Genomic DNA, 14,821 nt, shown 5'->3' with positions numbered 1-14,821 from the left:
TACATACCCTATTAGGAGACCTTAAGGAACAGTGTAAAAAACGCTATATAATCATTCAATCACCCCTTTAAATGCACACTGTGATAACAATCTCCAACTGATGTGAAAGGACAATTAATGCAACTGTACGTCTGTATTTATATTGCAATATACATTGACTTTATGTATTTCCTAGATACAGTCAAGGGATTGTAAACTGCTGTACACCCCAGCCTGCAAATACCACTGTCTCTGTGGAGTTCTGCCCAAACACAGCAATTTCAGGATTTTGTGATTTCTCTTTTAGTAACAACGATGAGTCCCTCAGGTGTAATATTGAAGGAAGCATGACCTTGTCAGACAAGCCTAGGCCTTCACTCATAAAGATTACTCACTTAGAGTGTACACCAAGGAAGACAGAAGAAGGGGATGGGAAGAGGGGACAGATTATTCTAATTATTTTACTGTAAACTCTACAAATAACCTGCAATTTCTTCTGGTGTGCACGCACAAATCTGTCTTTGCTTCTCCCTGTTATCACAGTTATAGGCCAATTGAACTCCTCGGCAGCATTGTCATTGACTTGGAAAATGACAGATAACATCAGCTATTGCAGCATCACAGGGCACCGCATTCTCCTCCCCTCTCAGCAAATGTTGAAAATGTTGGACGGACTACAGTATATGTGACAGTTTCAGAACAGTACATTTTATGTGCATACACAATCAGGATTTGTAAACTTCTCAGTGCTGAAGGAGGATCAATAACCATGTTTTCCTTGACCACGTCCTTTGTTAGGATCTAAACAGAAGGGATTGTATAACAGCACTCTTCCTTTGAGATGCTAAAATACTATCCCAGCACTCTATCCCCACAGGGAATATTGATGGCTGCAGCAGGCTGGTAAAACTTACCCTATCACTCAGCCTGCGCAAAGATATTTCACATCATTTGATTAGTCACTTTAAATAACTGTAAATTCAGTGAAATTTGTTAAACTGGATGTGACACACACACACATACATATATACTGTATATGTGTGTCTGTGTCACATCCAGCATATCCATATATATATCCAGTATATATATATATATATATATATATATATATATATATATATATAATAATAATAATAATAATAATAATAATAATAATAATATTACTGAACCTCTCCTCTCCTTACAGAAAGACAAACGCAATGTTTCCTTATCTACCATGTCTGGTAGTGTGCTGATTTAAAATCTGTACTCAGAGGGACTGCGACTGCGATCAAGACCTATGGTAGCGAGCTGTCTCTTATCCCCATGAGAGACAGTGGGAATAAGAGCCATCGAGGCCCCTGACTAAGAATGCCTGACAGGGTGAAATGGAGGATCAGAGGCTGAGGACAGATGATAGGGTCATGTTGAGGATCACTGCCTTTTGAAATATTCAAGCTGGGGCTGTCGCTCCTCTCCTCTCCACCCAGCTCAGGCACTTTGGTGTCAAAAAGGTGACAAATTCACAATCCCATACAAGTGAGGAAGAAGTGAAGGTTAAGGAGGGATGGAGGAGATATAATAAAGCTAGAAGAAGATAGTGAGAGATAGCTGGAATATTTGGTTGAGGAAAGTGTCCGGTGGAGACGCAGTGCACAGCCTGTACACGGAGAGGAGAAAGAGAAACACAAAGAAGGGAAAGACAAGTATGTATGTGTGACAAATGAATAGAAATGGGTGGCTATGATTCAGGCCAAGGCATTTGTGAGATCTTTTCTTAGAATCTCTAAAGATCAAGCCCTCACACTTTTCAGTCATGATAACAATAACTTTCCTTGCTTAATATCCAAAGCTGCCAAGCCCTAATTTAGACGGCTGCCCCATACCCTCACAGTCAGACAGGTTAATATTTCTCTCTCTGTGTACTCACACATAAGCACTTTCCCCCACTCTTTTCTGTTTGATCTCCCTTCAATCATAAAGTTATTTTGTGACAGCACTCTGTCCCTGTTATTGCTCCTCCTGCTGTTGGGTTTTATTCTTGCAGGTAAGCTACAGGTAGAGACAGGAGGGTCATCAGACCTAATGTCATGCACCTATGTCAATTGGAACCAATGCAATTAAGATGCCTCCTCAATCTGCAGTCTGTAGCTGTGTCTCAGTTCTATACCACATGATCATTTTAAGCTGGGTTTCAGCATGTTCACAATTCATAAAAAATTGATTTTTTTTTTTAAAGTCTTTTTTAAGTCTTTGTAAAACTGCTTTCTCATTAAGTTTAATTGATACTGTCATTCCATTAATGGTTTGATTAATGCCCATCTGCACAAGTCAGTTATTATTTTCTGTTAGTGCAAGACAGTACAAAACACTGATGCAAAACAGTATGATAAATGGTATGTACATAGTGTGTAAAATTGCTATCTAATATATGGAAGTGGGACACAGCGTCTGTCTCACTCACCACCCACTATCCTGATTGTTAATTTTTGGTTTTGTAAATTGTCCATGAAACACTAGAAAGCCTTACTTTCATACTACAGACTTAATTACTGTATTACATTTTGTCATATTGTTAAACATAATATATATATATATATATATATATATATATAGTCTGTAGTAGAGTATAAATGATATGTGGTCTCCTTTTTTGTCAAACCCACTGACCCTGGACTGTAAGAGCATTAGCATGCATACACGGTCAGTCACCGACAGAGGCGCACACACACACACACACACACACACACACACACACACACACACAGTGTGATGAATGTAGCCAGAGGGATCGAGCTCTTCTGCAGTGGGGAAGATAAGATGGTTAGGCAGAGAGGACTGAACAGCAGCATGCAGTGTGCTACATACAGTCTGGGGAGCCTGGGAGCTGGGAATCCCCTGCATCAAGATGCAATCTCTGGGTTATTCTCACTCAGCAGGAACTGCTGGCTAAAAAACAACCTCAGGATGATGCTATGTGGACAGAGAGTACCAAGGCATGTATTGTTATGTACAAACCTTGACAGTTCAGACATACACCCTGTCACCACAGAGCAGATCAAGCACAGTAAAGCACCATGGGCCTTGCACTTTCAAGCTTTGCCATTTACCTAGTCCATATCCTTGACGTTCCACTTCCGGGATTGCTCTTGTGCCGCAGGACATTCCGTGGTGAGTATTTTCCGTTTCCTTCCGCTTTCTTTGTGTTGGAATTTTAAATTTGGTGGATTAATGATGACTATGGTTAACTGCTCCTCAGATCTCTGCATGGTAAATTGAGACAGCTAGCTAGACTATCTGTCCAATCTGAGTTTTCTCTCGCACGACTATTTTCTCTGTGCGGAGCTTAGCGCTGCCCATGACAACTCTGAGTGGTTTAAAGAAATGCCATTAACCCAGAGCACATTTTCCTCCCATCCCGAATGCTATGTGGAGTAGCCAGACCCTCCTTCAGCGCGCTTTGGAGGAGGATTCACCTAACCTGCACCCACACAGACACCGAGAGGACATGCAACTCCATACAGAAAGGCTTGTGGGACTTTCTTCACAATAACGACATTTTATGTTTTTCTGACAAACAACCCTTGCAGTCACAATAATGACTATCCTCTCTAGAAAAACAACTGATAAGATAAATGTGAGTACAAAGCATCTGATTTCAAAACTGTTAAATCCTTCAGCCTCCCTTTTCCAGGTATTGTATAGGACTCTGCCGCAAGCTTTTCCTAAACTCTATTGGTCAGGATCCATTATCAGTACTGGTATTTCAACCGTGGCAGCCTTCTGGCTTGAGAAAAATTGTAAGTGGCTCTCCAAAAACTGTGGTAATCCTGCAACATTTAACAATTGCAGGTTTTATTGAACACAGATGTGCAGTAGTTTAAACAAATTGCAGCACTAATTCTAACTCCAACTCAGTGGAGTCACGTCAAGAGCAAGTGTGTGTATGGCTGGAGGTTTGTGTGACAGACATCAAAATGGCAAAACAAAGTTATTGATGCTTTGAAACAATGTTTCCCATTCAAAATAAATTGAGCAAAGGTGAAGGTTTGTAAAAGTATATACAGTTCACAGGAGCCCTCAAATGACTATGCAAAACCTGAAGAGAAAATCAAGACAGGTTCATCTGAGTTAGAGTAGTAGTAGTAGTAGTATCACACATACCTTGAAACTGGTTGAATTTTATTGTGCCCATCCTCTCTCCGTTCCGAAACATGACTTGGCCCTGAAAAGAAGAAAAAACAAAAAATACAATATGTATTAATATAACCTAAATACTTGGAAATACAAAAAAGTGCACATATTTTAATTTATAAAACAACTGCTGAGGAAGATACAGCAAGAGCAGTTAAGTGAATTTCAGTAGTAAAAAAACAGGAGCTTAGCCTAACTAAATTTATGCACAGTGCTTTCCTGATACTAGAGAGTTAGCAGGCAAAGGGCAGAGTCTTGGCTCCTGAACACACTGCATCTAATTTGATTAGAAGTGGCCAAAATTGATGTTTATAGAGGTAAACAACATTATCTTTGGGCCAATTCATTGCTAATATCTTTGGAACAAAGGCTGACTGATTTAACTGTTTGCTCACACAGCATTGGTACAAATCTGGGCTCAGATAGCATTTAAAAGGCAATCGCGTGTTTTACTCTTGGCTGCAGAAAAGTGTGTAGTGGTCAGTAAATGTAGCTATGACTTTACTCTACATTTTATTTCTCACTAAAAAGGTGCATTTATCGGTCCAACCACACACAAAAAATGAAAAACAATTGAACGTCTTTGATTTAAACTCCACAGGAACAAGACAAGCAATTTCAAGCCAGGCAGCGTCTGGCAAACGCAGACAAGATAGACAAAAGCAATTCAACTATGTGGCAATATCGTAAGACATATTCAAATCAATTTGGCTTTTGTCACCTTATCTCTCCCATGTATTCTCTGTCCTTTTCTCTCTTGTTCTATTCTCTCCTTCCCTCTGTCTCTTTATCTCTCTTCCTTTTCATCTACCAAGTGTGTTCAATTAATTCAGCCCACCATCTGCTTACAGAGCTCCTTAATTACACATTTAACTGGGTTTACATATTACTGGCTGCCTAAAAAACCAGGTGAGAGCAGGCAGGCAGGCAATCAGACAGACAGACAGACAGACAGACAGACAGACAGACAGCATTTGCATTGGCTGATTAAAAGACAGCTGAAGGGGAATATAGGGAAGGAAGCTGGAGAGCCAATTTTGCCTCAAAAAGATGGCAAGCTTTGAAGTAGCAGAGCAGGATCCCACCCCTCTGTTTGAATCCCAGTCTTTGTGTGGCATCTTTGATGTTTGTCTTAGTGTGTGCGTGCAAGCATGTCAATGTGTATGCACTTAATATGTTGTCACATTATGCTTATGTACATGCATGTGTCCCTGATGATGCATGTGTGTGGCCACCCAGGGTTCTCCAGTGTTGCCTTTACCCTGGTGATGTACAGCAGATCCTCTGCTAACAATTTCACACCACAGTGTCAATCTGACTTGTCAATGCTAACAAGTTCCTTTCGTCACACACTGCTCTTTCCTACAATATGCTATGCAATTATGACTGTAGTGTAAGTAGGACAGTGCAGTGCACCTCGGTTCAGCTCATTAGGTATTACATTCAGATAACTGTGGTGTGTAAACAGGGTCAGACAATGTGGGTTGAAAATAGGGGAACTTGACTTGAACCCGTAATGACTGTGAGTATATGTATCCAGGTTTCTGGAGTAGCTGCATCATCATGCTCTCACTGTGCATTAGCATCGCCACCATAATTGCCCTTCACATCAGCAAAAGTGGAGATATCACAAACCTTATTGAAATGGTGTGTAGTTATTTTAAACAGCCCCCCAATTTGTTCTCTCAAGTGTATACACGGTTTGGAGAATATGTAAAGTATATCATATGCAGAGGCACTGACTCTGACATTCTTAATTGAAAATAAATGCCTGAGCTACAACGATTAAATTAACCTCCATTGACCAATATTCAAAAAGGTACTGAGAAGCCTCTTTCCACAAGGTATTATGCTCCTCTGCAGCTTAGGCAACCTCACTGGTGTGTATTGATCCAGACAGGTGTCCCTTGTCTAGTATTTAAAAGACGTTTAGACCTAAGTCACAATGGTGGCTGATGGAGCAATGTGTCTAGGCGTGCATGTGTGAATGTGTCTTTCTGAGGTGAGGCGGTGGAGGCAGCAAGGTATCACTTTGTCTGTGGAGGTGAGAATACTGTCAGTGACAGATGTGCTGGGGTCAAATGAAATTCAGTCTATGGGCTGCAGGTGTGACATCCTCTGGGCTTTCAGGGTTTGAGGAGGGAACACAGTGGATGTGAATGTAACTGTGATGCACACACACACACACACACACACACACACACACACACACACACATTATCAGAGAAAAACAGATGCACACAACGCTCCCCCCTATTTCACCTCAGTGTGTCTGTCTGACCATTCCACCACTCACCATTACCCAGAAAGACACTGATAGCAACACGATGACCACTGACCACAGATAAAAACAAAGAAACAGCAAAACAAACCCACACACTTGTCATCCTCAATCACAACATGCTGTCTCTTCCCTGGTGAATTCCAGTGTACCTATCTGCACTCTCTATGCTCTGAAAGTCTCTCCCAGCTAATGTCAGCCTTCTTCTCTATGGCCCTGACAGCAGCCAGATCAATACTGTGGAGCCCTCCATGATCACTCTCCTGCTGCTGCAGCTGTGTCTGCCACAGATTCAGCAACAGGACTGAGATCAGTGCAGTTTGTTCCCATGAGACCTGTGTATTTACAAAGCAAACACACAGCGTAAAATCTCGACATCAGGAAAGACACAAGGCTCAAGTCAGGGTATGATGCCGTATGATCAAGTACACATGCACACATGGCATTTAAACCAAGGGTAACCAGCCAGAATTTGCCATTTCACTGGTGCTTGCAGATGTATAAATTTTTTTTGTAAACCCAGTAGACGTCATTAAAATTCACAAGCAAATCGAGCAACTTTCTTTAATAGCCACTTTTGAAATCTGAACACGAAAATAGCATAAAAGATGTATGCAGTGTGGAAGGGAAAGTGCCTTGATACAGTATGTCTTTGTTCGTTGTGTGTGGGTGGAAGATTCTGTGTGCTAAATGTGTGCTACATACAGGGAATACTTTTGATCTTATTTCAGGTAATACCTTAAAAAAAAACAGCTATAATAATCAAAAGATCTCAAATCTTTTCGTACAAAGATACATTTAATTGTTATGCAATACAGCTGTCTTTAAACAATATAATTATTTACCACATGCACAGTATTTTTGATCAAATTGCTTTTGTTCCATTGAGGATTGTGGTTGTCAAAATAAAAATGTCATTATAGAGATAATTTCTGTTATGTAAAACTAAACAATCATACTGTAATTTCAAAACTGTAGACTCTAAAATCTCAAAATCAAGCAGCTCATTCTTAATCATTTACCTCATCAACTCATCATTACCTTGTGACAGCAAGCTTCACACTCATTCATAAAGTGGGACATCAATAACGGCTCCCAAAGGTCAAAACTAACTAAGTATATTTACTTAAGTAATGTACAAATACCTCACTTAAGTACTTCAGTTTTATAAGATGTTCTACTTTTTCTCCGCTATACTCAAAGAGAACACTCTCAAAAGAGCCCTTCTTCATAATGAAGACTTTTACTTTTGATTTAAGTATATGAGGCACATACTTCTGTAATTTCTTTAGTAAAAATCTGAATGCAGGACTTTTAATTGTAATTAAGTATTTTTACACTGTGGTATCGCTAGTACATTCACTCACATAAAGAATTTGAGTACTTCTTCCACCACTCATGGCTACATCTGAAAGAAGAGAATCAAATTCCTAGCCTATACAAACAACCTAATAGGACTGCTACATGGCCATCAATATTCCTGCAGCGCTTCGCCTCCGAGTCTCTGAGGAAAGACTCAATGTCAGCCTGCTCCTGATCAGCAGCCCTGAGTGGGTCTGTGCTGAGAGAGGTAAGAGTAGAGGGGTGAGGAATGACGACCCGGACGATTTGGTAGTGCTGCAACACACATATACCCCCAGGGGCGTAGCCCCAAAGGACCTCACAATAACAAGGCTAGTTTTCTCTCTTTCCATTTCTCTTTGTTCTGTTGATAAATATACTTTATTATAATCTGTATTTCTATCTTATATCCTCTATCCATTTCTCCCATGTCCCACCTTGACTTTAGCCTTTTACATTCAGTCAATGCAGAATATTTATTGAATACTACCCCTTTAATTTTCCAGCATAAGCAATATTTCTCCCTATGAGTAATGTTCTGCCTTACTTTATGCCCTGTGTGCCTACTGGCTGTCGAAGGGGGGGGGGACAGCAGAGTAATCTCAAATAATGGAGTGGCCTTTACATGGGAACAGGAGATATCCTCTAACAGCTCAATAAGAAGTGACACACACACACACACACACACACACACACACACACACACACACACACGCGCGCGCGCACACAGCCACCAGGATCAATCTTGAATGCATTGGAGTGAGTCGGCAGCACCAAATGACACCACTTTACGCTAAAGTAACCTTCTCTGCAATAATTAATGCCTCTATGTGTTGTTCTGACATTTGCCCACACCATACTGAACATACATAGAACATGTATAGTTTATATGCATAGACATTTACAGCTAGACGTTTGAATTTTCCCCAAAAGATGCTTCTTCAGCAGCAACAACTTTGTTTGTTTTAATTGTGCTGCTTTAAACCATGTTTGTATCTGCATATGTAGTTGAGTTTGAGTGTCTTTCCCCCTCTCCCTCACTGTAAGTGCCTCATCAATATTAACAAAAACCTTTGTCCTGCATTTACATGTACAGTATGTGAGTGTCTAGAGAGTATCTTTGTGTTCGCACATCTCAACTAAGTGTAGACAATGAGTGCTCTGATGTACTCTCAGTGTACATTATGAAAGTGAATAAAAGAAACTCATTTTAACTTCCAATATGTCAGACTGTGCCATATTTTTAATTTAAAAAAATGGCTGTTGCATAACTTACTGTAACACCAAAGAAGTTGGTCTCGTTCATCACGTCCAGCACCATTTTTCCCACTTCGCGGTCATCCACGGTGAAGTTGTTGAAGGTGTTTTGCCGTTGTTTTACCCGAAGCAGTTCCATCACTCGAGTCAAGGTTTTAGCAATGACCCAGATCCCATCGTAGGCAAAGCCGTGAAACTTGCTGGCCTCCACACCTTTCTGCTGAAGCTCTCGGCTGTACTCCCTCTCGTAATCCTTAGGGGTCTGACAGAGAGGTAAAAGAGAAGAGATCAAAACGAGAAAATGTGCATCTCCTCCCTTTTTGAATTTGTTGTTTTTCCTTAGAAAATGCATTAATGTTGAATGTCAATGGTGTTACGTTGTCCAAGGAGAAGTGTTTTTTTTTCCACACAATTTGAGATGCAAAGTTACTGGAAATGCTGTTTTAGCATCAATGCTCCTGTGCTGGGCAATGCAGTGTGAAATTCATTGATTTTGGTTAAGATCTCTGGTTTAAATACATGCAATTCAGATGGATTTTTGTGGAGAAAGTTCTCTTTTGTCTCCACATAGTATATATACAGTCACTGGAAAACTTTAGGTTACAGCCACAGGAATGTTAAAATCATTGAGAACAAAATAAAAAATTACAAAATTGTTCAACTTTCAGCTCTGGTCTAAAGAAATAAACCACAATAAAGTGAATACCTTCAACAATGCTGAACCAAAATGTTTCACGATTCACTCACACTCATTCAAACAATAGCATAATTTGACTAGCCTAGAAATCTAGACGCACACTAGCGGCAGCAAATGTAATTTGCAGCCAGGGTCAGTCTAGCAACTCTCCGTTGGCTTGCGAGCTGGAAAAACCAAATTCTGGTCAGGCCAATCACATCGTATATAGAGTCGGTGGGCGGGCTTAACATAAGGACGGCAGAGTTGCAACGGTTCCCTGCTACTTGAAAACAAAGAAGACTTGGAGTTAAGCACTGAAGTCATTCTTAAAAAGGAAGATGTGTTCGGAGTTTTGCCAACTGGATATGGCAAAAATTTAATCTATCTACTAGCGTTGCTCTGGTTGGCTATTGAGCCCTGCCAATGGTGAGTTCCCAGACCCAACATCTTGATGTGGGTCTGGCTTGTCAGGTTATAATTTGACCACATCTGGCTACCATCCAGTCTTTGTGAAATAACATTAAAACTAAGGTTGCATGTATTTGTTTTTTTTTTAAACAAAAAATTAAACTTTAAGTCTCATGACACATGTAATTACTTGTTACTACAAACGGTCTTCTGAAGTAGTACAACAGTGGGTGTCACTCACCCTGCCAGAGATGCCCTTGATCTGGCGAGCGCTGAGCGGCTCAAAGTCCACACTGATGTATCCCTCCATGGCTGTGAGCAGCTTCTTGGTGGTGCAGTTGGTGCTGTTGGCCTGCTCCCACCAGTTGCCCTGGTACCAGCCGGGGATAATCCACTGGTATTTACTGCCAAACATGTTCAGGTTATACGCCTTGGAAGGGGTAGAAAAAAAATGGAGGTTGAGGCAATGTAACAGGAGATACAGTACGATATATGGAGATGAATTTATGTGTGATTAATTATTCTTACTTAATGTGAGCTGCTGGCTAACAAAAAACTACAGCCTGGCAAACCACTGAACCAATTTAAAACCTAACAAAAGACTTCTTGCTAGAACCTGGCAAGACACTGACTGGCATATTTGATGGAGTGCAGGCTGAGGACTTACACAGCAGAAGACTTTGGATGCCAGGTTCTCGTCAAACTGGCCAATGATGATTCTCACATCGTTGTCCTGAAAAATAAAGAATAAGACATCATGCAGCACACATGCACACAAAATGTTACAACAAATATAAGGTACCTCTACAGTGTGAAGTGTGTATTCTGTGAAATGGCATGTTTATATATACAGTGGGGAGAACAAGTATTTGATACACTGCAGATTTTGCAGATTTTCCTACTTACAAAGCATGTAGAGGTCTGTAATTTTTATCATAGGTACACTTCAACTGTGAGTGACGGAATCTAAAACAAAAATCCAGAACATTACATTGTACATTGCATTTTATAAGTATTTACATAAGTATTTGATCACCTACCAACCACTAAGAATTCCGGCTCTCACAGACCTGTTAGTTTTTCTTTAAGAAGCCCTCCTGTTCTCCACTCATTACCTGTATTAACTGCACCTGTTTGAACTTGTTACCTGTATAAAAGACACCTGTCCACACACTCAATCAAACAGACTCCAACCTCTCCACAATGGCCATAGACCAGAGAGCTGTGTAAGGACATCAGGGATAAAATTGTAGACCTGCACAAGGCTGGGATGGGCTACAGGACAATAGGCAAGCAGCTTGGTGAGAAGGCAACAACTGTTGCCACAATTATTAGAAAATGGAAGAAGTTCAAGATCATGGTCAATCTCCCTCGGTCTGGGGCTCCATGCAAGATCTCACCTCGTGGGGCATCAATGATCATGAGGAAGGTGAGGGATCAGCCCATAACTACACGGCAGGACCTGGTCAAGGACCTGAAGAGAGCTGGGACCACAGTCTCAAAGAAAACCATCATGGATTAAAATCCTGCAGCGCACGCAAGGTCCTGCTCAAGCCTGCACATGTCAGGCCCGTCTGAAGTTTGCCAATGACCATCTGGATGATCCAGAGGAGGAATGGGAGAAAGGTCATGTGTCTGGTGGGACAAAGCTCAGAGCTTTTCGGTCTAAACTCACTCGCAGTGTTTGGAGGAAGGAGAAGGATGAGTACAACCCCAAGAACACCATCCCAACAGTGAAGCATGGAGGTGGAAACATCATTCTTTGGGATGCACTGCTCAAAGGGACAGGGCGACTGCACGTAGTGAGCGGAGGATGGATGGGGCCATGTATTTTGCGAGATCTTGGCCAACAACCTCCTTCCCTCAGTAAGAGCATTGGATATGGGAATTCGTGGCTGGGTCTTCCAGCATGACAACGACCGAAACACACAGCCAGGGCAACTAAGGGTGGCTCCGTAAGAAGCATCTCAAGGTCCTGGAGTGGCTAGCGAGTCTCAGACCTGAACCCAATAGAAAATCTTTGGAGGGAGCTGAAAGTCCGTATTGCAGAGCAGCCCGAGACCTGAAGGATCTGGAGAAGGTCTGTATGGAGAGTGGGCCAAAATCCCTGCTGCAGTGTGTGCAAACCTGGTCAAGAACTACAGAAACGTATGATCTCTGTAACTGCAAACAAAGGTTTCTGTACGCAAATATTAAGTTCTGCTTTTCTGATGTATCAAATACTTAAATATAATAGTAATAAAATGCAAATGAATTACTTAAAAAAATCATACAATGCGATTTTCTGGATTGTTGTTCTAGATTCAATCACTCACAGTTGAAGAGTACCTATGATAAAATTACAGACCTCTACATGCTTTGTAAGTGGGAAAACCTGCAAAATTGGCAGTGTATCAAATACTTATTCTCTCTACACATGATATGCTATATATATATATATATATATATATATATATATATATATATATATATATATATATTCTCTTATCCCAGCTGTCTTCATACAGTACAGTGTTAACTATGCTCTGTGCAATCTTTTTATTGTGATTTTGTGACTCTCTGGCTTTACAGTAATGTTGCAATGCATGCTAAGCATTTCTATTAATGGAAGTTGCCTGCTTGTTACCCAGGAACTCCACAGTCAATACAGCTATTTGGAAAAAAAGTCCATCAGCACTAGGATCAGTTTCCTTGTTTGTGATGCTGTTTCTCAGCATTCTGCAACATCAAACTTAACATTGGTTAAATCATTGGTTGCCCCCTCCCCTCCCTACCAGATATTGCACTCAGCCGCACTCTCTCAAGAGCCAACAACATCATCAAGGACAATACTCATCCTAGCCACCACCTGTTTCAATTGTTACCCTCTGGTAGGCATTATAGGTCTATACAATCCAGCACCACCAGATCTAAAAATAGCTTCTTCCCAAATGCAATAGTTTCCCTAAACAAATGTAGTTAGACAAACCCAATCACCTCCTGCACTTTGATACTTGCATTTATCTGATTATTGCTCTTTTACTGTTTTTATTCTGTTTTATATGTCTTATAAGGATTATTTATTGTATTTATTGTATGCACCCGGTGGAGTAGCTCTCCTAATTTCGCTGTATTGTAAAGTACAATGACAATAAAGGCAATCAAACAAATGGACATAAACTCAATCATGTTGTCGTACTGTATTTTCATCACAATGTCTATCTCATCTGTAGCTACAAAGTATATGGGATCTGGGTGGCGAAGCTTTTGCTGAGAGGCTAAGGTAATATCAAGTCAAGTGTCGATCCATAACAACAGATACATTAGCATCAGCGGGCGGAACTGTCTTCTTTGCCAACCAGGCTGACGAGCACAAATTTACATGGGGATTCAGAGCACAAGGCCTGGTGATTGACTCAGTAAATAATTCAGATTGCCCGGGTGGAAGTGTAGCATGTTTCATGGTGGTGAAAAAAAAAGAAAAGATCAGCCTTTGGGGCTAACCAGTCTAACACATACATATGTGTAGTACTGTACACACACACACACACACACACACACACACACACACACACACACACACACAAAACAGATGGTGACAAACACACATTACAGTACAAAATTGCCTCAAATCTAATCCAATAATACTGACACAGTTTTGATAAATCTACATCTGGTCAACAAGGCTGGAGGTGATGTGTGGAGAAAAGTCTATCATAAGGCCCTTATTCAACCCTGACAGGTCAGACAGACAGACACTGAGCAATATGAAGGAAATCTTAAGACTGAAAGAATCAATTTTGTTACTAAATATAGAATTTAATGGTTTATTGTTTTGGTATGTGTCACCAACAGCTGTCTTTTAATAGGATTCTCATTCTTTATGAAAACATACTTAATATTGAGTGTGTTTTCTACAGCAATGTCATGTACTTTAAGTGCTCAGTGTGCTCAGTCTTTTTTCGATTAGGTGAAAATGCTATATATGACAAACAACCACACACTGAAAGCTTTAAGTGTCATTGCTGATTTGAAGCATGGCCTTTTTGAAATTCAATTATAAAAAAAACTAAAAAAAAAAAACTCTGATAAACATGTTTTATAGTTGGGTTGTACTGTACTAAAAAATAAAGTTAAGGAAGCTTAAAAAACAAAACAAAGAGATAAACACAACAGCTATAATTAAACTAAATCGGTGTCCGGCCTTTATTGTGGATAATGACAAACCATTATGAACATAGTTCATGAAGTCCTCTTCCCTTAGGCAATCTCTACCATATGTCATGCATCCACAGATCAGAGGGGGCAACCAATCACTGTCATCTTAATTCCAATTCCTCAAGGCCATTAGACACACAGAGCTACCCAACAGCCAAACATTGTAGTTATTCCTCTAAATAAATCAGATATACTGGATAGATTGTATAGAGAAATACAGTATATTTAGATTAGTTAGATAGATGATAATAGATAAATAAATGAAGATAGATAGATAGATAGATAGATAGATAGATAGATGCTAATGTATTATCTGCTCTGAAATTCACAGCTCTAAGATTAATTTCAGCCAAAATCCTCTAGTTCTAGCATTGCATACAGGACAAACCCGTACCCTCACACACTAAAGACGATGAGCGCATTCAGAAGGCTAAGCAGCACAACCAAAAGGCTTCTCTGGTGGTTTCTCATCAGAGCCAGAGGGCATGCTGGGGCATTTAAGGGGTCTT

The 14,821-nt window shown here is 40.4% G+C and overlaps 1 protein-coding gene across 1 annotated transcript in view; it reads right to left on the bottom strand.

Annotated features, from left to right (window-relative positions):
- The window catches only part of gabbr2 (gamma-aminobutyric acid (GABA) B receptor, 2), a 172,473-nt gene that overhangs the window by 56,759 nt on the left and 100,893 nt on the right, over positions 1–14,821 (bottom strand). The window contains exons 5-9 of the mRNA XM_078268308.1: positions 10,783–10,848; positions 10,357–10,545; positions 9,051–9,293; positions 7,898–8,050; positions 4,123–4,183 (exon numbers count right to left, since the gene is read on the bottom strand). Coding sequence (XP_078124434.1) covers positions 4,123–4,183; positions 7,898–8,050; positions 9,051–9,293; positions 10,357–10,545; positions 10,783–10,848 — 712 coding nt within the window. The remainder of the gene's footprint in view (positions 1–4,122; positions 4,184–7,897; positions 8,051–9,050; positions 9,294–10,356; positions 10,546–10,782; positions 10,849–14,821) is intronic.

Source organism: Sander vitreus, chromosome 14 (assembly GCF_031162955.1).
Source record: "Sander vitreus isolate 19-12246 chromosome 14, sanVit1, whole genome shotgun sequence".
In the NCBI taxonomy this organism is placed as follows: Eukaryota; Metazoa; Chordata; class Actinopteri; order Perciformes; family Percidae; genus Sander; species Sander vitreus.
This window is presented reverse-complemented; position numbering and strand designations above follow the sequence as displayed.